General features: G+C 31.3%; 1 protein-coding gene across 1 annotated transcript in view; it reads left to right on the forward strand.

Moving 5' to 3' along the window:
- Nucleotides 1-14,012: 14,012 nt before the first annotated feature.
- Nucleotides 14,013-24,488, forward strand: part of LOC143050745 (uncharacterized) — a 32,049-nt gene continuing 21,573 nt past the window's right edge. The window contains exon 1 of the mRNA XM_076223864.1: nt 14,013-14,371. Within this exon, the coding sequence (XP_076079979.1) occupies nt 14,027-14,371 (345 nt within the window). The 5' untranslated portion in view covers nt 14,013-14,026. The remainder of the gene's footprint in view (nt 14,372-24,488) is intronic.

Genomic DNA, 24,488 nt, shown 5'->3' on the forward strand with positions numbered 1-24,488 from the left:
TGTTAAATTTTCTACCATGTGCCACTTACCTCAGAATCTTCCCACGTTTTTTTATCAGGTCCGATGTAATAACAATGGCCACCAAATACTATCCATCCGTTCTCACATTGTATTTCTGAGAAGAAGAAAAAAGATAATACAATACCTTAACTGAATTTTCATTCTGGTATAATCCATATAACAAGTTCGATTAATGTTTGCCCTGAATATCTAAACTATATTTCACACATTACAGGTATCTACTTATCAGATAGAGAGGTTTTGGATATTTATCAGTATACCAGACAATACCTTATAATCTAATTTTGGATGTAACGCGTCTTCTGATTGGCTTACAATGTTTTGTCGATCAGCTCATATACATTATTTTGTCATGTAACCGTGACGTCGTCAACGTTTTTCATAATTTAATCCGGCTTAAAATGAAATTGAGAATTAAATTATAAGGAATGACTGTTATATTTTTTCTGTCTATTCGAAATAACATCAAAAATGTGGTACACACTTTAAAATAACCCTAGAATAAAATAAATATTACAGTCAATCCTTAAATAACAAATGCAATTACAGAATTAACTCTGAAGGATCAAGAGATTGAACTACTTGAACCTGCATTTCTATCACCTTTGGTATCGTAACTTCATTTCTGTCACGACCACGTGATAACATCTGATTTTATCAGGTGTTATGGACCTCCCCTTTTTTGGATTAAATTGTAGTTCGGTATTCTCGTTCATACTTTTTCACATATATTCGTTGACAGAACAATTTGTTTTGCCCTCCCTCTTTATCCAAAATACATTATGTCAATGTTGTTGGTGTCATGCTATTTTTGTTTGCTACCTTTATTTGTCTTTTCTAGATTAATTTTTGAGACTGAAATATCGGTAAAAAATGTCAGCTAAACTTATAGAGTATACATGTATACTGTATAAATATCTTACCACAGCTAAATATAGATTTCCATTTTCCTGTTTCACGACAGACAGCAAAAGGTTTCCCAGATATTTTCATTCCTTTCATACACTTATACATCATTCCGTGGCCCAGGTCTCTTGAAAGTCCAAATGGTTCATTCAATAGAGCATTGGGGACATTAGGATTTCCGATACAATCTAAAATTTCTTTCTTTAATTAATGAATTAACTTTATTATCACAAAAAGACTAACACACATGTAAGAACAAAGATATACATAGTGGCATATTCCCAGCAAGGAAGGTTCAAATCAAAAACAACATTGGAGAATATAACGGTATACAATTAGGTTTAACATGCATACGTATCTTATAAAGAGGGAATCTTGATTCGATTTTGAATATCTAACTGTGGTGTTTAGATTGATCGACCAAAACAGACATTTATTAGTAAGCCTATAATCGGGATCCAGGGAATCAGTATCTGTTAAATTCTTCTTACGAGAGGTTTTTGAATGAAATGTACTTCTTTAAGTTCATGTGTTCCTTTAAATATTTTTTAAAAGCATATACATTTTGCAATATTTTCAAAATACTACAAAATATAGTATTTTGTAAACAAAAGCATCTTATTTCTTACAAAATTAAAATTGATATTTTCAAAGTTACTAAGTAGAATAATCTTAATTTTCACAAAGGCAGTTTAATATTTGTCAGTTTAAAAATGCAGTTGTTTAGTTCATGCCAGAAACTGGAGACAATATGATGTGCTATGATCTCTTGTTCTTCTTTGCACAATTTACATATATTGCTACTATTTATTTTCATCTTGGAAAGTAGTGTATTAGTTTCACAGATGATATCGGATATGTTCCTTATGTCGTAACTACAATACCCTTCCCTTTTCATGAATGTGACCTACCGAATAAGACTATTTACCGGATTTGTAATTACATGAGCAACAGGACGGGTACCACATGTGGAGCAGGATCTGATTACCCTTCCGGAGCACCTGAGATCACCCCCAGTTATTGATGGGGTTCGTGTTGCTTAGTCTTTAGTTTTCTATGTTGTGTCATCTGTACTATTTTTTGTCTGTTTGTCTTTTTTTTTTTTGCCCATGGCGTTGTCAGTTTGTTTTCGATCTATGAGTTTAACTTTCCCTCTGGTATCTTTCGTGCCTCTTTTGCATTTAATACTTTTAACATGTCATTTGGACCTTTCTCTGATGCAAAGAAAATACGTATATTGAAAGGTAACATTGCTTGATTTTTCCCCTTTACATTTATATTGATTTTTGTTTAACCCCTCTTTGAGCGAGGGTGATATTCCATAATATGGTAAAACAATTGGTCTAAATTGGTATAATTAAAATTTTGAAATGATATGACTCTGCCATAGTTATCTTACAATTCATACACTGTTCACATTCCAGCCCTGTTTTTATAATAAGCACTTGAACCATCAATTCTAATGTGTTCGCCCTCCCATATAAGAAAAGTTAGAACTTCATCGATACATCTTGGTTTTTCTAATTTGAATACGAGTTTTTTTTCCAGGAATCAAAAACCTCTTGATAACATGTAGGTTACGATTTTTACTTGGTCCCAATTTAACTTAGTTTAATACAATTTATTTGCTCGACAATAGAGACTACTGTCACTGACTTTGGGTTTGAGTTTTACAGCCTTCTTATCCATGTAAGTTTCAGTCGTTGTATGAATGCTTTTATGCTTTTAAATTAGCATTTTCAAGACACCAATATCATAATATTGATATACAAGTTCAAGCTTGACATATCTGGTTTTTATCCCATATAAATGCATATTCATTTACTTGTACATGGTATACGATGATAAAATGAACACATTATCTATATTTATGGCAAGCCGTTCTCCATACAAATTTGTTTACGAAATTTGTATAACATGTATAAACAATTAAACACTTAGATTTCAAAAGTGCACACTGATAATATTTAAACTGAAAAAATACACACTGAGAATTGAAAAATACGCACTGAGAATTGAAAAATAAACACAGAGAATTGAAAAATTTTAAAAATACACACTCACAATTGAAAAATACACACTCAAAATTGAAAAATACACAATAATAATGGAAAATAACAGACAAAGAATTGACAATTACACAGAGATTAACTTAACAGAAAAACAAACACTGATAATTGGAAAATAAACATCGAAAATTGAAAATTACACAGTCACGAGGTATTCAAAATTACACTCTCAGAATTTTTGTTATATTTTATGCGCACATATTTAATTAGCATTATTCTATTAAAGCTTATTGGCGCTTCTGGATATCAATAGTCCGAGCGTGCAATAGATTTGAGTTGAGTACGTTAATTAGATAAATGCCCATACAATGTGCACACTAATCTCAGTGTGTGATTTTCGATTCTTTATGTGTGTTTTAAAGTAAGCTTTATTTCAATGTGTAATTTTCGATTTTAGGTGTGCAATTTTCAATTCCCAAATATTCATTTTTCAGTTTATTTTATCAGTGTGTATTTTGGAAATGTCAGTGTGTAATATAAAGTTATAAGCTTGTCGTTTTGAATTTACAGTTTGTAAATTCCTCAATTTACTTTAACATATTTTTTATGAGAACAGCCTGCCATCAACTTGTAGAGCATTAAGAGCAGTTAATTCCAATTTCGCTCTTCTTCGTAAATAGAAAAAAAAGAACAAACGTATTTTTTTATTCAAATCAATTAAACAGTAACGTGACTTAAATTTCCAGTAAACAGTGAAATAGATGAAACATAGTAGAGATCATATACCTTAGAAACCATGCATTTGTGTACAACGTCTTTTTTTAAACTGTTTTTAAACTTACATGCTAATTCACATGTAGTTTTATCTTCTATCATAACACATTTGTATCCTTCTGCACAACTGTGTCTTGCACATTTGCCTATTAGGGCCTGAAATGAATAAATAATTGAAAGTGTCAAAACAAGTTTTTCTTCTTATTTCGTGTCCTTCCGAATTTGTTCTTTCTAAAAGGTGCTTGCAATGCAGAAAATCCTGTAATAGTTTTAATGACAGGTACATTAGTTTACTGACGCCGACTTATTTTATTTTGTTTTTCCTCAATCTACGAAAATTGATACACACGAAAATAAACGAATCCACAGTAGATTTACTAGATTGCAAATTAAAACAAAAATTTACAATTGACGCCCTTTTAATCTATCTGTTTTATTAATTTAAAATTAGGAAAAATAAAGCTAGTAATTTTGCCCGTTTTTGAGATACAATCAAGTTAAAATTTGGAATGATCGCAAGTGAAAAATAATGAAGATGCCGCTTGATTTCTGATACAAAATGAATGGAAGAAATGTTGTTTGTCTGTGAGACAAATATGATAGTAATGCATGTAGCAAATTATACAATTTTGATTCAAAGAATGAATTAAAATATGGATAGACAACAGTATTTTGCTGGATAAGTTAATACAGTCAAATTCAGATTCATTAAGGAGCAAGAAATATATCTGTTCAGCTTAAGCAAGGGAAAAACAAAATTAACACATTGGATCGTTTTGAAACTACTAACCATATATTATACTTCACTTCGGTGTACTCAAATATCGTTATAAATGTGATTTGTAGTTTCATTGTTATAATTGTTATTCCAATTGATTAACCATAAATTTCTACTTTAACACATTTTTTCTAGAGGTGATTGATGTGTAAACCGGGGTGATTTTCTCGGTTTACACATCAATAACCTCTATAAAAAAATTGTTTGATCCTTATAATTCTTTAGCCAAATATTTCCGATTTTTTATCATTTTTTGTTGCTGTTGGAATGGCTTCTATAATAACCATCAAGTTGACAGATCGGGACTAAGGAGTTGGCCGCCATATTGATTGGCTTTCTAAAATCCAAAAATGTTCGATAAATGCAACAGAATTTAAAATGAAAAAGCACCTACCTCAAAAACTAAATTTTAATAAGATATTATCCGCATTTGATGCGAACAAGTAACGACGTAATCTTTCCCTTGAACGTTTTCATTCGTGACGTGGTGTTTTGCCATGACGTAAATTCGGCAAGTCGTTACTGAAATTTCGCGAAATTTTATTTAATTTTAATTTTATACATTTTCGAAGCTTTACCGCGTTAATTATTTTTGTAATATATGCATTAGAATAAAAACAACAGTCATGTATTTGTTTTTTAATCTCAATTAGCTGGAATTCTTGAGATCCCTACATGCATGTGTATCGCGCATGAATAGATCACAGGGAAGGTTACGAAAGTAGTTTCGGAAACATGGTTTATCGAAGTGTAAACCAAGAGAAAAATTATAATTGACCAATCCAATTCAAGTATTTATAGATATGCAAATCATATAAGAATTATATTTCCATGTTGTCTTTATTGGGCCATGACACAGTAGCACCCAAAGAAAACAGTAAAACTCTCTTAAACTACACTTGCCGGACTCAAATCAATCTTCAGCCATTATTGTATATTAGTTGCTCGGTATCTTTAAGAGAAAATGAAACGAAAAGCTAGGGAGGTTACTAAGTATTAACAACAGGTCAAGTTCCCATAATATACCATGTTATCACGATACTCCATAGGAAGAAACCGACCTATGATTCCAAGTAAATTGATTCGATACTCTTACCTTTTGTTTGTAAGTTTGCAGTCATTTTAATTGATTTATATTAATCTCTAGTTTTTTATACATGCATTTTCAGACAACAGGAACTCTTTAAACATTATATTTGATGATCGGATGAATGGTTGTTAAATGTGAAGTGGCAAACTAAATGCATATTCAAGACAATAATTATTTTGAAGCCAGATGCTGCAGGTGCAATGTTGATCTTTGTTATCCTTAAAAACACTTAAGCTTTCAAAGGTGTACTGTATTGCTTTGAGTTACCTGGTTGCCTGTAATTAGAAAGATAAAAAAAGATATTCATCTTTTTCTGTTGTATGGACTTCTAAGTAATTAGTGAAACTTTGTATATCCTAAATGCTTTGTACATATTTACCCTAGACCATGAACTTATATTCGATGAAAAACATCCGTGTTCCTGCACCAGTTTTACATCCGAGTTTAGATTTCCATTTATATCACACATTTTCCAGCCACGTCTATAACTAACATGAAAGCAAGTTGATGTTTTCATACATTCTTTAAGACATGTTAGAAAACTGACTTTCAATAATCTACGAAGTGCAGCGTTGCGGTAACATTGTCCGTAAATAATCTCCCCTGGTTTAGATATTTGTGAATTTTGACAGTCAATGTCATCAGTGTAACAAACATCATTCAATGACCAAGACGACATTGACATCACATTGGGTAAAACAAGCAATAACGTTTCTTTTTTCATTTCAGTCAACCAACACAAGGAAATAAGCATGACAGAGAAAATGTTGATGAACATTTAATAGTAGATGACGTTAAATGCCATTATCCTTCAAAGCTCGTTGCTATGATTTAATAATTTGTCGATATGTCCTCTTGTTTTTGTCACGATTAAACATTCTAAATACGAAACAAAATGATTTATTCATACTGATGATAACAAGTAAAATTCATCATTTAAATCGCCATTCAATGTGAAAAACCTTATTTCTAATTTACAGTACGAGCTGCCAAATCATTCGTGCAGAAATCTTTCAGAGTTGAAGGATAAAATTTTCACGTCTTTGAGATCTAAATACACTTTGACGCGTTAAAATACTAAAACAACCTTTCACTTGTTTAATTATAAATAATTATGAAAGGTGTAATGTAACCTTTTATTTTGAAAGTCAAATCAATACTATTGTAAATACAATATGGACAAACAAACAAACACATTTGTTCAATGTGGTGATTGTACAAGACATACAACTGTTAAACTTTAAGAGCCAAATTGCTTCCTACTTTTCTGGAACCAAAAAATTACTTCACTATCTACACAACCTTATGAAATAAATAAAGTATTAAAGGTTTCAAGAATTCAAATTATTGTTCATGTGGATAAAAAGTACAAATTCTAATAAGGATACTTTAAGTAAGAAAAGGCAATGAACGTAACCAAAGTAAAATGTTAGACTGTTATTTTTTTATTTTTAAAATATAAAATTACGTCTTACGAATTACTCATTCAGGTAATTGATGATGACCTCAATAAAATACATTCATCGAAAAAATTTCCTTCGTTTACTACTATTTACTAATCAGGTAATTCGTGTTTTAAACATGTAATTCTGTGTAGTTTTGTAGTTATATGTTTACAGAAACAACATTTTTGTTTATATAAATTGTACAAGTTAAATAAAAAAATATATAATGCCAAACATTCACAAGGTGATATGATTTACCAGAGAAGCGAAAGATACCAAAGTGACGTTCAAACTCATAATTCGAAAATAAACTGACAACGTCAAGGCTAGAAAGAAAAAGACCAACAGACAAACATGGGTGAGCAAAACGGCAACAAGTCATTTCGTCCTTGACCATTTCGTACCTTGAAATTACCATTTCGTACCCAACCCTTACTATTTCGTATCCATGATAAAAACCATTTCGTACCCTATGGGCCAAATACATCTACCATTTCGTATCTCATGGACATAATGCATGTTTACTATTTCGTATCATTTATTTATTAAAGTTCACATTTCTCAAGATAAAAACCATTTTGAGATGATCTTAATTTTTTTAAATATAGTTTAAATAAAATGCATCCTGCCGTAGAACATTTTTATTACACGTTGTTTGTTTGCAGGATTTATCCTTAATTAATTTAAAAACACATCATATAAATCTAAAGACTGGGGAATATGAGCTCCTCTAAAAACTGGGGGTTATCTCTTGTGCTACAGAAGGGTTAACAGATCCTGTTCCATGTGATGCACCTGTCGTGTTGTTCATGTTAGTATAAACCCGGTAATAAGTATAATTCTGTGGGTCACGCGTGGTTTTCAGTATGCATCATTTTTTTTTATGTTTATTCATTATAGACAGAAACAATATTACAGTCATTCCTTAAAAAGTTTTCCGTTTTGAATTTTACTTGGAGTTCGATATTTTATTGTTTTTTTATACTATTGGAAGCCGATATTAATCCATTTGAAAGCTGTTTCCTACTTTTGTTTTTTAACAAATATGTAAATAATATATATCTTCTTGAAAAAATAATTATTACAATGTACTTTTACAGATAAATTGCAATAAAACGGCTTTGCATTTGAATTCATATGTATATTATGAACGCTTAGGGAGGACAAACGAAGACAATTCATTACTGCATGACAGTTTTTACTAAATTATTTAAAACATTCATGTTATGTTGTCATAACTTGACTTTCATTTACAATATATTTTTCTTTTTTTTCAAATAAACCAACCTTCCTGAGAAACAACGTTATAACATATTTCAAAAACATAATGGATGTTTTTAATCTGGTTGCAAGATCAGATATCATGGAAACATGCAAAAAGCATGATACATGAATCAACTTCGGCCCTAAAAAGTGATCAATATTTTCCAGTAGAAAATTCACGTATAAAATCAAAATGAAAAGCATATTTGACAAATCGATTAAAATTAAAGTGTCAATTACCATACTGTACATGGTTGTAAATGCTTTTTGGTTTCATTGTAAGTATATATCCAATAAATGTGATACTAGCAACGATATATAGATACAAATGTATAATAAGGTGTGGTATGAGTGCTCCATCAAAGTCACAATTTGTAGTAAACCATTATAGGTCAAAGTACGGTCTTCAACACGGATATGCACATATTCCATTTAACATCATAATAATACGCATACAATCATATGTTTAATAAAAGTCGGGTTTACTGGTGTAGTCATTTCTTAAATTTTAGAGTACTACTTTATAATATGATATAATTCTAAATATATATATATATATATATCATATGGAGGTTTCACAACGTTATTGCTTACAAACAAAGATGAAAGAAGCTAGCTGCGACATGTTCAATAGTTCAATTAAGTATCTTATGTTCACTGTACATAGTTATTTTTTTACTTTATCTGCATTTTATTTTGTTCAGGCAACGTAGAGGAAATATACATTATATATCACAAACAGTTTTGTAATACATGACCTTAATCTACAAAAATTGGTACTCTTAAAAATAAATAAATCAATAGTTTTGCACGATTGTTTTAACGATATTGCAATTTGATTGTTTTATTGAGATTCTTTGTGTACATCAAACATAATTGTTGATTTGATTATTATAATTCTGCAGCATGATATGTTTTGATAGAAACACAGTTCATAGATCAATAAACAATGTCAATAACAACCATACACTTCAACATCAACTACACGCCTGGTAAATCATCTAATCTCAACCAAATGTTAAGACGGAAAAAAGTATTCTGGCACTTCCTGTTGAGCTTTTCTGGTTCAAAATATTCAAAATAAACACAGGGTAGGTCGACTTTTCGTCAATTTACTGAAATTCAATGCGTTTTTTGTAAAATCGGAGAATGTTATGCCATAGATATTGGAATTACAGTTTATCTCGTGTATAACACAAATGAATATGATTTAAAATGACATCGTAATGATTTTTCTCCAGCAGGTAAATGTGGCCAGCGCAGTCAGCTATTGACAAATTGACAGTGATATCATTGATAAACTAGCATATATATCAGTAAACTAGTATTTTTCTAAAACATTATAAACATAAAATTACAGTTTGTTCTTTTTCTTTACTTATAAAATTTCATTAAGCTAAATATGTTATAAAGTATGTCATGTTGAGATTTTCTGGTATCGGTTGACATATTCTGGAACAATGTTGAAATCTTTTGTTGAATGAAATTTTCAACTATAAAAAAGAAGATGTGGTATGTCTGTTAATGGGACAACTGTCCACAAGAGACCAACATGACACAAACATTAGCAACTATAGGTCACCGTACGGCCTTCAACAATGAACAAAGCCCATACCGCATAGTCAGCTATAAAAGGCCCCGATATGACAATGTAAAACAATGTAAACGAGAAAACTAAAGGCCTTATTTATATATATAAAAAAAAAATAACGACAAACAAATATGATTCAATATGTAACACATAAACAAACGACAACCACTGAATTACAGGCTCCTAACTTGGGACAGGCACATACATAAATAATGCGGAGGGGTTAAACATGTTAGCGGGATCCACTTCCTCCCCTTACCGGGGACAGTGGTATATATAACAAGGTTTAACTCATCAGATGGACAAAAATACAATTGGACGTGGCCGAGTTCTTGAACATCCCGACAACAAAAAGACACTAGGGACAGATCTGAGAGTACTCCCAGTTATCTGACAGCTAGTTCAAAGCCACTAACAACTAATAAAAAAATCATGCAACTAAAACTAAACTATCAATCCGTACACATCCAACATCCAATGAATTTAGTGTAAAGACGTCATAAATAGTCAGAGAAAAACATGACCTTTTGTAGCTTAGTATCAATTACATATACAACTGTCAAAATTCATAAACTTGCCGTATATTGTTTGACATTTCAACAGTAATTTTAATCTTGTCTGTAGTTATCACAGCAGCTTCTAAAGAGGCCTTTGGTTGTAATAGAGTCTAAATAGTAAATAGCTGTGTTTAACTAGATACCCCAATGATGATTGTGGCCAAGTTTGGTTAATTTTAGCCCAGTAGTTTCAGAGGAGAGGATTTTGGTAAAAGTTAACGGACGACGGACGCTAAATGATGAGAAAAGCAGGGTAGGGTGAATTTTCCATACAAGGTATGGTTTTCAACACAGAGAGAAAATCTCGCATTATACAAATAATATACGTACCATTGCTGAAGTGTACTTGAAACATTTACCAAACATCTTCCCTTGCCATTTTCTTCACCATTTCTTGAATTTTCGAACATCCATGTACCTTCCTGACTTAGGGGAGGTCAAATTCGCTTACTTACCTATAATATAACAAGAAATCCATTTCATAATTACAGTAACTATTTTCATATACAATTACAGACACAGTATGTGTTCATGAGAAATAAAGACCATAGATATTAGAAGATGTGGTATGAGTGCCAATGAGACAAGTCTCCATCAAAGTCACAATTTATAAAAGTAAACCATTACAGGTCAAAGTACGGTCTTCAACACAGAACCTTGGCTCACACCACACAGCAAGCTATAAAGATCCCCAAAAATTACAAGTGTAAAACCATTCGAACTGGAAAACCAACGGTCTATTCTATATAAAAAACGAGAAACACTTATGAAACACATCAACAAACGACAACTACTGAACTTGAGATTCCTGACTAAGGACAGGTGCAAACAATTGCAGCGGGTTTAAACGTTTAAATGGTACCAAACCTTCACCCTTATCTGTAAAGTTAAAACAAAACAAAAAATTGGGAAGATCATGGTACATGCAATGACTTTTAGCGATCTTAACCAAGTTTTTCAATCTCGATCAATGATAAAGCAAAGAGTACCAAAAGAATGTACAAGAAGCTCCGTAGGCAGCTAATTTTTGTTATTGATATAACATATAAGTCATCACTTAAAAATGTTTTTGTTGAAGGAGCATCAGATCAATTTATTATGGAGAATCTGAAAACCGTTTTGTATGTGTCAGTCAGGTTAACCTTTTTTTTGTGTAATAATTTCAAAGTCGATCTGTTGTTTGAAGATATTTATTCTAAGTAAAAACAAAACATCCACTCCTCGCAGAAAGACTTCTATGCATCACAGCAATCCCGTACGTTTTTAAAAGCTTGCAAGGATGACAAAAATCTTCACTGAAAAACTCAGTACAAGTATTTCGAAAAAAAAAATTCTGACATATAACGTATCATTTACTCCTTTGAAATAAAAACTTTACATGACTTAAAAGTTTATGTAAAATAAGTCACTATTATGTAATGCCAACGTTTTTTTTAACTAATTAAATATAACAAAAATACCGAACTCCAAGTAAAAAATCTGTAAGCAAATGGCAAAACTCAAAAGATCCACTTAAATACACACTATCATATCTAAAATGTGTAACTCCTACATAAATTTTACCGTTTGAAATATACTGTCATTGTTGCCATGGATGTTCGTCTGCGAATTAATGACACCAAAACCACTATCATATTTAATATCGTCAAGAAACGTAATGAATTCCTTGGATTTAAATATTTTATAAGTCCATAAATTAAAGAATAAACCATACCAATTCAATGGAGTACAGTTGCAAGCCTTAGTTGTTCATTTCTAAAATTTTGTTTTCAGTGTCCTTTGTCAAGCAAATAATTCTTAAACGTAAACTTTGAGAAATGTAGCAAATCCAAATATTCACCTATTGTTCCAAACAATGCCGAACAAAATCAGCTGGAAGATTTATAAGGTGGTTGGTAAAATTGAAAAATTTTGATTGATTGAATTGTCAATGATGTTACCAAATTACATCTGTAAATTACTTAGTCAGATCTATAAGTCGGCATAATCCGAATATTTATAAAACACCGACATATGTATATCTAAAAAAAAATTCTGCTCTTTTGTTCTTTGTTATGCTTTTTTTTTTCGTTTGCTTGGAACTTTAATTGTTTGCCGGCTCAAACACGGTTACACAAACGAAAGGCACATGGTTTCAACAGAGTGTTTGAATCTCGATTTCGATTCGAGTAGGTAATATTTATTAACCGTCATAACAAACGAAAACTAGAAGGATTATGGATATTATAAGAACTTTGTTCCCCCCTGAAACTATAGGGCTATGTGATTTCATTTTGTCATGTTTCTGCATTCAACTGCAATTGTCAATCAAATTGTCATGTAGTACGTTTGAAATATATAACGAGATACACATTTAAACATAATCACTCATAATAAGGTAAATGTTTTGTTACTCAGGTATTGTTATGTTATCTTCTGATAATTTAATTTTGGATGTAACGCGTATTCCGATTGGCTGACGTTATTTTGTTATGAGCCCATATTACAATTCTAGTACAGGGTCTGGTTTATGTTTTATGATTTGAAAAGTATGTCAAATACATTTTAAGATGAAATAATTACATTAGATGTATGTTTCATTATATGATACTTTATTCTGATTGGCTAACTGCACATCACATGTTATTCCGTAAGCAATTTCATTGCTCAATAAAACTTTTCATTCATGATAACACGTGGTCCCACAATAAAGTGCATAGGTGTATTAAATAAAACAGTAATAAAAATTCGTGTTTTCATGATCATTGCTAAAAACATGTAATTATAAATATTGAATGCTTCTTTTTGTAACTTCATAGGGTTGTAAAAGCGTTGACCGTGTGCACATTTTTAGTATGAAGCGCTTCTGCGCTTCATACAAAATGTACTCGGTCAACGCTTTTACACCTCAATGAAGTTACAAAAAGAAGCATTCAATTCTTAATTGGTAAAAGTTGTACATCCATCATTCACAAAGCATATGTTAAAGAATGACGACCTCATGCGCTATTACAAAGTTAACTTTTTAAAACGATATTTTAGCATGGTCACTAACCAGGCAGGACTAAATCGGAAACCTTGTCATTCTGTACGGACATTATAGTATACAATTTTAGATATATACAAATGAAATTATTAAAACAACAAAAAATACTTCTGTGAAGTAAAACATAACAGAATTAATAATTATCGAGTATGTGATAAGTTTATGTCAAGTATATAATCCCTAAAGTGTCGATCGGAAACGCAAGAACTTTTTTCCAATAAATATCCATGTAATATCCTTCCATTTCAAATTATACTGATGCATTGAGATGAAATAGAACTTACTAAATTATTTATAGTTTAAAAGGACAGAAAAGGCAAATCATCACCGAAGCGAATTGAGATATCGACAAAACCTATATTTGCTAACTTTATACAATATGGAAATAGAAGTTCATATATTATTAAAAAAAAAAATTCATGAAATTCTCTTTTATTTTGGATTTTTCCGTTTATTGTTAAAAACAACTGTTCTCAATACTTTTAGTTTCAAGCTATTGCAATATAGTCAAGTAATTTATGTCACGTATTACACTGCAGTGTGATGAACCCAAAGAAATAGATAGATATGAAGGAAGTGACGTCATTGTTGATTTTACAAAATGTGATGTTAACATGTTCTTGGTCGTTAGATGATGTTTGTGACGCTGATGATATTAAATGTCAAAATCCGCAAATGCTAACACCAGGGGAGATAACTTATGGACAATGTTATCGCAATGCTGCACTTCGTAGATTACTACAAGTCAGTTTTCTAACTTGTCTCAAAGAATGTATGAAAACGTCGACTTGTTCTAACGTTAGTTACAGGCGTGACTGGAAAATGTGTGATATAAATGGAAAAATAAACCCGGAAGTGGAACTTGTTCAAGAACATGGATGTTTTTCGTCGAACATATCTTCGTGGTCAAAGGTAAATCCTTTCACTGTTGTCTAATATTATTAAAAAATAACATCATAAAAGTAAAAAGACTCCGAAAATATAAAACGGAAAGTCCCTTATCAAATGGCAATATCAAAAATTCAACAAAACCAAACGAATTTATAACAACCGTCATATTCCTGGCTTGTATTAGCCAATTTAACATGAAGAAAATGGTGGATAAGTTAGCTAAACCTCTCACTTGTATGATAGTTGCATTAATTCATGCAATGAAAAACATATTACACTTGAAATATTTGTTTACATTTTTTTTTTAACTATGTGTAAATTAAAGCAGCATCTGGTTTGTTCACGCATAGTTGTAACTATAAGGGAATTTGATGAGACTGCCGTACAAGTGAGAGATTTAGCGCTAATAAACCAGGTTCAATCCACCATTTTCTACATTTGAAAATGCCTGTACCAAGTCAGGAATTTAGTTGTCATCTATTCTTTTTATGTGTTTTTTCATAAGATTTTGTCATGTAATTAGAGACTTTCCGATTGAATTTTCTTCGGAGTTCAGTATTTTTTATGATTTTACTTTTTACAACGATGAAAGCTCAATAGCTACCTTGACAAGAGTAAACAATATTCCATTGTAAGTATTTGACTTATAGATATATTATGTTGCTATCGTTTCGTAGAACTATCTTTTTCAGCAGTGATATACATCCGTATGGAATGTAAATACCTGGATTCATTTGTTTGTGTTTTCCTTTTTCACAACGTTATGTAATTATTTAACGAAGATGTATCCTAACATCCCAAAATCAACGCCACTAAAGTTTACGGTAACCTACACATTGTGTCAGTGTCATAACTTATAAGTAACATATTTTCGATTTTTTAGATCCAAAGATCATTTGTTATTATATGAACATTTACCGATGTTTTCTATTCTAAATTAGGACATTTTTCCTTTGTGCGGTTTCGCATTACGGTTGATAAATGCACACCAGGGAGCCATTTACCTTGTCGACTAACCCAGAATCGAAGCTTTTAATTTTCATACGAGTACCTCTAATTTTTTGGTTGGCCTCGATTTGTGTTTTCTTTATGGTTTTATAAGTTTCGGTAATTGGTAAACAACTAGTCCATTATGTTCAGGATATATATTGCAATTCTTACACCATATTTAATTCTAAATCATTTGTGTACATACACATGTATTTTTACCCTTTAGCTTATTATGATCTTTATTTATCACTTGTTTTACAAAACTTTGAATTTTTCGAAAAACTAAGGATTTTCTTACCCCAGGAATAGATTACCTTAGCTGTATTTGGCACAACTTTTTGAAATTTTAGGTCCTCAATGCTCTTCAACTTTGTATTTGTTTTGCTTTTTAACTGTTTTGATCTGAGCGTCACTGATGAATCTTATGTAGACAAAACACGCGTCTGGCGTATTAAATTAAAATCCTGGCACCTTTGATAATTGTGTTCATTTAACATCACGTGTTAAATCCTTTCCAGTTAAATAAAAATTGGCTAATGATTTAAACGTTTAAATATAAGCATTTGCTATATGATAATAATTTTAAAGATTCATGATCTGAAAATGGTTAATCGGCGCTAAGTGACTATTGATCCTAAAAGTAGAAGCGTTTACAAAGATATTGATTACGTACTTGTGTCTTCAAATAATAAGTATAACAATTTAGATATACAGTAAATATCGGTGTCAATAAACTTATAGAATCTCACTGATAATCTGCAACTTAATTTTCGGCTTAATTTCTACATTTTCAAAGCGTTGTGTTTATTTTACAGGTGTTATTCAAAGTCATGACATTTCATAAACATTTTAAATGATTAATATTATTCAGAAACTGGTTGGCAAATGTTCTACACAAAGTTGTGCAGAGGGATACAAATGTGTTGTCAAAGAAGAAGAAATAACATGTGAAACAGCGTGTAAGTAGAAAGAAGTAGAAAGACATTAAAAACCCGAATAGTTTGTTGTTGGCAAAGTATTTTTCAATTGTTATATTTACCCTGCTCAATCGTATTTTTTACAGTTTACTTTGTCACCAACCATTAGATAACTGATATAAGGTAGATGCTTAACTACTATAAAACTGGTCAAGATAATGAAACATTCTTCAATGCATATTACAAGTAGTAATGTTTATGTTGTAATTTTTAAAAGGGAACTCGCCAATCGATAGTTTTTATTGAGGACGTACTAAAAATAGGAAATCGATTCCTCATTTAAGATTGAGTGAAATTATTGAGATAAAAATCCTTTACGTTATAAAGCATTTGATATATTCTTAGATTGTATTGGAAGACCATTTGCTGCAAATGCTGAACTGGACGAACCATTTGGACTTTCAAGAGATTTAGGACATGGCACGAAGTATGTATGTACGAATAGGATACAAATGATTGGAAAACCTTTTGCTGTCTGTCGCCAAACAGGAAAATGGAAATCTATGTTTGTTTGTGGTAAGGCATATCCTACAATCTTTTACATTTTATCGTTTTTCCAACTGAGGCATATTAACACCTGTATTAATTGATTACACTAATTATTCAGATATTTGTTAATGTATCATATCTTTCTTTAATGTTTTGTTTGTGCTGTAAATGTTGTTAAATCAAATGATCATCATACCACTTTTCACACATGTACTGTTACTGATATTTGACAATTTTGATATGGATAGAACTGTCATACAAGTGAGAGGTTTAGTTAGCTATAAAACCGGATTTCCCACATAAGCAAATGCATATACAAAGTCAAAGTACAGTTGATAAAGTTCAGTATTTTTGTGATTTTATTTTGTGTTCATGAAATAAATTACGTTATATGTCAAAAGTTGATATGTTATATTTTGCTTGAATATTACTAAAGGTTGCATTACAGATATCATTTTATGATGATAATTTGAAAAAAGATTATCAAAATAAAAATTACAGTCTAAATTAAAAACATCACACTTATTTAATGTCATGCATAGAGTGAAATGTTTCAGAATTTAGTTTTTGCTTCTGAAAGGCCGTGTGAACAAATATTTATTTTAGAAATAGAATGCATTCAGAAGATCACCATAAATAGTTCATGATTTTAACAAATGCAAAGATTTAAGTTGGGTTTTTAGTGCACATCATTGCAAGACTAACGATATCAGATTATATTAACCCTTCAATCCACCATTTTCTACATTTGAAAATGCCTGTACCAAGTCAGGAATATGACAGTTGTTATCCATTCGTTTTTGATGCGTTTTGTTATTTGATTTTGCCATGTGATTATGGACTTTCCGAATTGATTTTCCTCTGAGTTCAGTATTTTTATGATTTTACTTTATAGAATTCATTAATTACAGTAAATATTAAGGATGTACTTAGGTGAGGTTAGGTGAAAGTTAATAAATTAAAAAGTTAAAATTGACATTATAACCTGGTAGAGGTTCAATTAAGGATAAAAATAAGCTAAAAATATTGATATGTCATGGACCTCCTTTTCGAGATATTTGAGATTTGAAATATGGCGGGAAAAGGCTGACTCAGACTTTTACCTTATATTTGCATTGGTACTATTAGGTCTCAAAACAAAAGAAAGGAAATTAAGAATCTTCTAAAATTTTGGTAAATGACCTTTCATGAGCTATTAGGTCTCATATCAAAAAATAAATGGGTGTTATGGGGCAAAATATTTTACATTGTATTGTATGGAAAAACACCAAGGAGTCCGAACATTTGACACAAATTCCCAAACCTCACCTAAGTACATCCTTCATTTTTCCTTAAGACAATTCTAATTGCAATTTTAGTATATGTATTTCTTATCAATATAGGAGAGGGGTCTCTAGTTTCTCATCACAAGACAGCTGGTCAGAGCACTATTCACTGTGCTAACGGATACCTATGCGAACCAGAAGCAGGGGTTGACGGAATTAAACAGCTGACCAACATCTTTCATACAGATCTTGAACTAGAACCTTTCTGGTGGGTAAATCTCGGACAAGTTTATACGGTTCTAAAGGTGGTCAGTACGAATCGGATGCATAGCTGTTGTGGTAAGTAAAAACCTATGTTTTACGACAGGTTTATGTATATCAATAGTTCGTTGATACACTAGGAGCGTTTACCCACATAGAACCATTTTAGTAGCAAAGTCAATGACGTATGAAGTTGTCATATTAAATTTATGAACGGCGTATAAAAGAAAAGTACAAATTTAATTATATGCTAAACATCCTGTCAGGACTATGAAGAGGAAGGAAATTGGTACCAAAGATATTTGAAATTTCTAAACTTAGCAACGGGGTATTCAAAAGGAGAACAAATACATGCTAAAAATCGTAACAGGATCGAATTACCGAGTACTAAGAAGATAGTTTACTCAGCAATTTAACAACAGAGATGTTAATTAGAACTATTTAAAAACTAAATATTTATTATAACTGTAGGATTATCAATTTTGCCTACAACCCCTACTTTTCTTTTCACAATTTTCCAAAATCAAATGTGTGATAAATGGCAATAGAAACATTATATTTTGTTAAATCAGTACCAATTAAGATTTTACCATTTTAGGGAATAGACTCAGAAAAATGTTGATTCATGTCGGAGAAAACTTAGATACATCTAACACTGAGCTATGTGGTCAGTTCATTGGTCCAGCCGTAAGTGGACAGGTTATAGTCACACCGTGCAACACATTACCGAAAGGACATCTGGTAAAATTAACGAGTGTAAATACCGTACCAACAATATTTCATCTGACAGAAGTTGAAGTGTATAGTATTGAGTGATATTCTTCATAATCAACATAATTTTTTGTTTAGTTTAATTAAAGATAATCATGATACTGTATTTAGTCCTGCAACTGATATCGAAAAAGACGCTTAGTTAACGATTTTAATGGTCTGGAATAACACACGGCTGCAAGTTGTTTTAAATCATAGAATAGTATCTATATTTTAATTTCTGTCTGGTCGTAAAAAGTTTCTATGGTCACATTTTTGTATTTTATCCCTTTAATGGGGTATCCCTCAATTTACGGTTTTGGGTAATTACCTTAAAATCCAAAAATACATTTTTTGGTTAAATTTTTTGATATTTTCGTAAATATTTTCTATGCACATATCATGAAGGATAATCGGAATGATGAAGACATAAATATAATATCATCTCCAAGTAAAACTTTCAAACTTAAAGTTGACTGTTTTTTAGATAGAAATTTAACGTGTTTTTCTTTGAAAACGAGAAAACATATGATTCAAAAACAATATTTGACATTTGAGAGGACAAAACATATTATTAAGATACTACAAGCAAATTTTGTTGGGCAAATTCCAAACAATTTTGTCCAAAACTCAAAAATAAAAACATCATTTGTACCTTTTTTAATTACGAAAATTTCCTATCCGTCAATCAGCTCCACCATTTAATGTTTCTTTCACTATGAATTTGATAGTATCGATGTGATAATATAGATTTTGTAGGAGAAGTTAATTTATTTTTGAGTGATTTGAATATATATATATAGTATTTTTTTCGTGTATTTTCTGTAAATAGGTTATATTTTTGTTAATAAAATTTTTACTTTTTATAAAAGTTAACCAAATCCTTCGGATAAGAGGTTTTTCTGGATAATGACTATTATTGATATTGTGTGAAAATACATTGTATGTCAATGTCTAATATCAGAGCAATTATTATGCATGCAAGTGGTCGGGGAAAAAGTACTACTGAAGTTTCGCAGAGATTTGGTGTGTGACAAGGTGATGCTACAACCAACTTCTCTTGATATTCTGCTTGCCTTGGGCGATTCATCAGTGATGTTATGAGACTTGTATCAGAAGGAAAAATTGTTGCGTCTTTAAATTAGATTGATTAATTGATTGTTGGTTAATTCACGTCCAGTGGCAAACATTTAATCCATGTTCAGGACGAGAACAGGTTAACAATAAAGCAATAGGTAGGTCTTGTTATAATATTGGCCATTTGGGATGATGGTCGGGAAAATTTCGACTGCCACTGGAAAATGATGGTATATTGGATACGGATCCCTAAAAGAGTTGTTGCAAGGGTTCTTAACGTGCAAAGAACGTAGCACTCTCTTTACATGAGGCATCGGATTTAACGTCTCCATTCTGACTGGACGTGACTGCGAACTTGATACATCCCGCACAGCCAAACGAACGCCCCACTTGACCATATTTCGTTTCCCCAGTCATCTTTGGGGAACTTATATTAAAAACAACAGAAATCTATATATGTTATCAAACTGATCGACATGTATCCTCACAACCTAACACTTTTATACGATCTCGCGCACAATTTCCTTGTAGTTTGGATATGAAAACAGTTTTTTTTGTGTAAAAGGAAAACCTTTTAAAAAAAACCAGATAACTACACAAAACTGAGTCCTCTAAACGTGTTGACAGTCTTTTAAGTTGTGCTAACTAATGTGAGTTATCATGTATCCATGCATTACCAAGTACTTATTGAAGTCAACACCTGTGCAATTAGGTAAAACAGTTACTGAAAAATTAAAATTTGAACTTGCTGTCAGTTTATTGATAACGATTGTTAGTGATAATCTGTTCTTCCATAAAAAAAAAAAAAAAAAAAAAAAAAAAAAAGCCTTTCTCGTGTAGCACATCCTCTACATTTTACGATTGTCTCTGATGCTTACCAAACTGCCACACTCCAGAACTAACTAGATATTGTGACACCTTACAATTCAGACACAGTGGGGCTAATGGATATGAAATGTAGAGTTTAACTCTGAACTCAATATAGGGGATGTCATATCTGAGCAGGAAAATTGAAGTCTATGTCAAGACTTTCAGAATTACACCAAGGTGTGTCTGAAAATATCAAGGATACATTAAAAGAAGAACATTTACTTCACCCTACTGCCAGGGCTCTTATAAGCTATGTCCGCCTTTGGGTATTTCTATGGAAATGATGCCTGCATAGCTTCTTAATAGATATAGGTGTAATACCACCATTGATTCCCCCTATTAGTCTTTGTTAAATTTGCACTTTTCAAAAAAATGTGCAGAATCTATCTTTGTTTCAAATAAAAAAATAATTGGCACGAGTAAAGTTTTATCCTGTCCAGTACTATAGAAAACATTTCACATAACATTTAATTGTATATTAGAAAATAACCATCATTGGAAGTAAACCAATCAAATTTCTCCCCTTATCTTATCTGTGTACAAGGTTTAGTCACCATGTAACCTCAAGATTACAAAATTTTCTGAGGAAATCCCTAATAAAAAATAATGGTTTTTTGAAATACCCAAGACATATGTTTATGACACACAGAAATGTTTTTACTGCAATAAAATGTAGATTTAATAACCCACAATTGTCAAATTCAAGGTAATATTTTTTTTGACTTACTTTCGTATACAACCGGATGTTACGTACCATGATTTTGTGGTATTACACCTATAGGAAGATGTGGTATGAGTGGTAATGTTAAAACACACAATGTTCATGCAACAAACTGACTTTGTTTTAAACTCAACCAAACCCCTAATCAAGGCAAGTAACGCTAATGTTTTTTTTAAACCTCGCATTCGCCTCGGGTGACTATGGTATAGTTTGTGTTATATATATATATATAACTGATCTGTCCAGACTTTGCAAATACACAATATGTATTTATCTATAACTAGATACTAATTTTCACAAAATACACAACCTTTTAGATGCAAAATTAGAAACACTGTTTCATCGCTTGAATTTTGTTTTTTTTCAAAGATAGAAAAAATATTGAAATAATTTGATTTACTGATGTTTTATAGTTTAGAAAAATAAGTCTGTAATATACTGTAGTGAAACACTATACACAATATGAAAGTTTATTGATGTGAAAAGGTCAAGGCCACTTCTTCGTTTGCTATGTCATAAATGGATCAAAATAAGAAGGTTCCATATCAACGCCATTTTGTAATGGCAGCTCGTCATATAAGTAGTCGTTTTAACATCGTTTATATCATATGCTTATGATTGAATCGTTTTGTAGAATTCTATTGAATAAATATCAGAAAATTTCTCCTTTTTGTCCTTGTGATTGAAATATTGATATTTTTAGGTCTGACCTTTGACAAAAATGTGTCCACTCTGGATTTTTACGACCCAACTTTTCTTATTGTAACTGTTTTCTTCTTTCCATCAATATATAATTTAGGTGTTCTTCCGGACCATTAAAGTTTTAAAAAATGGAATCTTGTTGCAGTACTAATTTGGGTTTAAAGTTATGGTAACAAGCATTTAAATTGAGAATGAAAATGGGTAATATGTCAAAGAGACAACACTCCGACTAAAGACTTCAAGTGCCAATTTGTATAATAAAAAACATTAAAGGTCAAAGTATGGTCTTCAACACGGATCAGTGTCTCAAACGGAACAGAAGTGGTCCACAGATGACTAGTGTTAACCCATTTAAACGGAAAAGCTAACGGACAATTTTATCTGAAAAACGAAAAACGAAAAACCCTTATGAAACACATCCACAAACTAATAAACATCAGATTCCTGACTTGGGTATGTGCAAACAAATGCAGCGGGTTTTTAAAGTTTTAAGATGCACACTTAGGAGGATTCGCTTTAGCAAAAAAAACAAGTACTGTGGATTCATTATTACTCGTTGAATACAATGTTAGTAGGTTTCGTGGGCACAAACGAACCAATATTTCAAATAAACATCGAATAGAATTTGTTTTACCGTCATGCTCCGTTTTGTTTCCTGTTGACACCTTGCACCATGCCCTAACCTTCATGTCTTTGGTAGTGTGAATGTCTTGCAATGGCTTACAAAAAAGATGCAAAATTCAATTCTAAAGCAAAGCTTTCCAAAACAAACATCACATAAATTATTCGTGCGTAAAATAGCGGTGCACTCAATTCACCCTCTTTTCTGTAACCAAGCACGTAAAATAATTCAAGTTTAAAGTAGTCGAAAGAAGTTTAAAAATTCATTTTTAAACCGATATAGGGAATCATTTTTTTAAATTGAAATATTACAAATGCTGCGTGTTCATTGGCACTCAGATTATAACATGTGAACAACTATGTAAGTATCTTATCAGATCACACAAAACAAATTAGTCTAAGTTAAGTATTATCAATAATTACAATATCATTACAGCCGTATATATGCAATGCTCAAATATGATTTATTCTGAGTTTTGAAAGTATGTATATTATGGTGATGAATAAATATTGTCTTTAGTTGTTCACAGTGCAAGTTTCTCGATCAATGGTTAGTGATAATTAATTCGAATATGCCCTTTTCATCCAACATTTGTTAAATAACAGCTAGGTAGAACATTTGTCTGCAGATGTAATTCTTGTTAAACAATCAGATCTGCTTATGAAACGTTCTTACAATTTTATAAACTTCTTTATGAATCTTCCAGTTAATCTTTTTACATAGTTTTGAACAATATGCGGCTGTTGTATTTGCTACATTTTCGTAGATTAATATCATAGACTAAACAGTGAAAGCAGTAGTGGATCTTATGTGTCTTGCTTGCAACCCATATATCGTACAAAAAGACCAACGCGTGTATCTTTGCGGAATTAAAAAGGTACTGTTTGCGTCTCATTTCTTCTGTAAATATGAAACAGACTAAATCCCAGGAATTCATAATTTCCCATGATGTTTTGAAATAATAAAGCGCTCGTGGTGTAAAAAATTCGGAGTGTAAAATCCATCCTATTATATTATATGCTACATCACGATGTCTCACATTTTTCACGTCCATCATGTTGATGATGCAATTTACAGCATCATCAGACTCCTGGATTCTTCCGACTTTTCTCTTTATTAAATATTTCAGCAGAAAATACAAAACATTACTATCAACAACAGCTCTATAATGCCAAAGGCAAAACTTGTTTTCTCTATCTTCCTTCTTTAAAGAAATTCCAACAAACCTAAACATTTCATACTTCAATGCGTCAGGGGTAATCGGAAGTTCATTCGGCATAAATAAAACACAGGTTGACACCTCCATCATTGGAGTGTTAGTACCATTATACAGTGTCACTATTGAATCACTTTGAGTGTATCTACAAGAACAAAATGATGGATTATAGAGTGTTAGTACCATTATACAGTGTCA

This window comes from Mytilus galloprovincialis, chromosome 11 (assembly GCF_965363235.1).
Source record: "Mytilus galloprovincialis chromosome 11, xbMytGall1.hap1.1, whole genome shotgun sequence".
Lineage (NCBI taxonomy): Eukaryota > Metazoa > Mollusca > Bivalvia > Mytilida > Mytilidae > Mytilus > Mytilus galloprovincialis.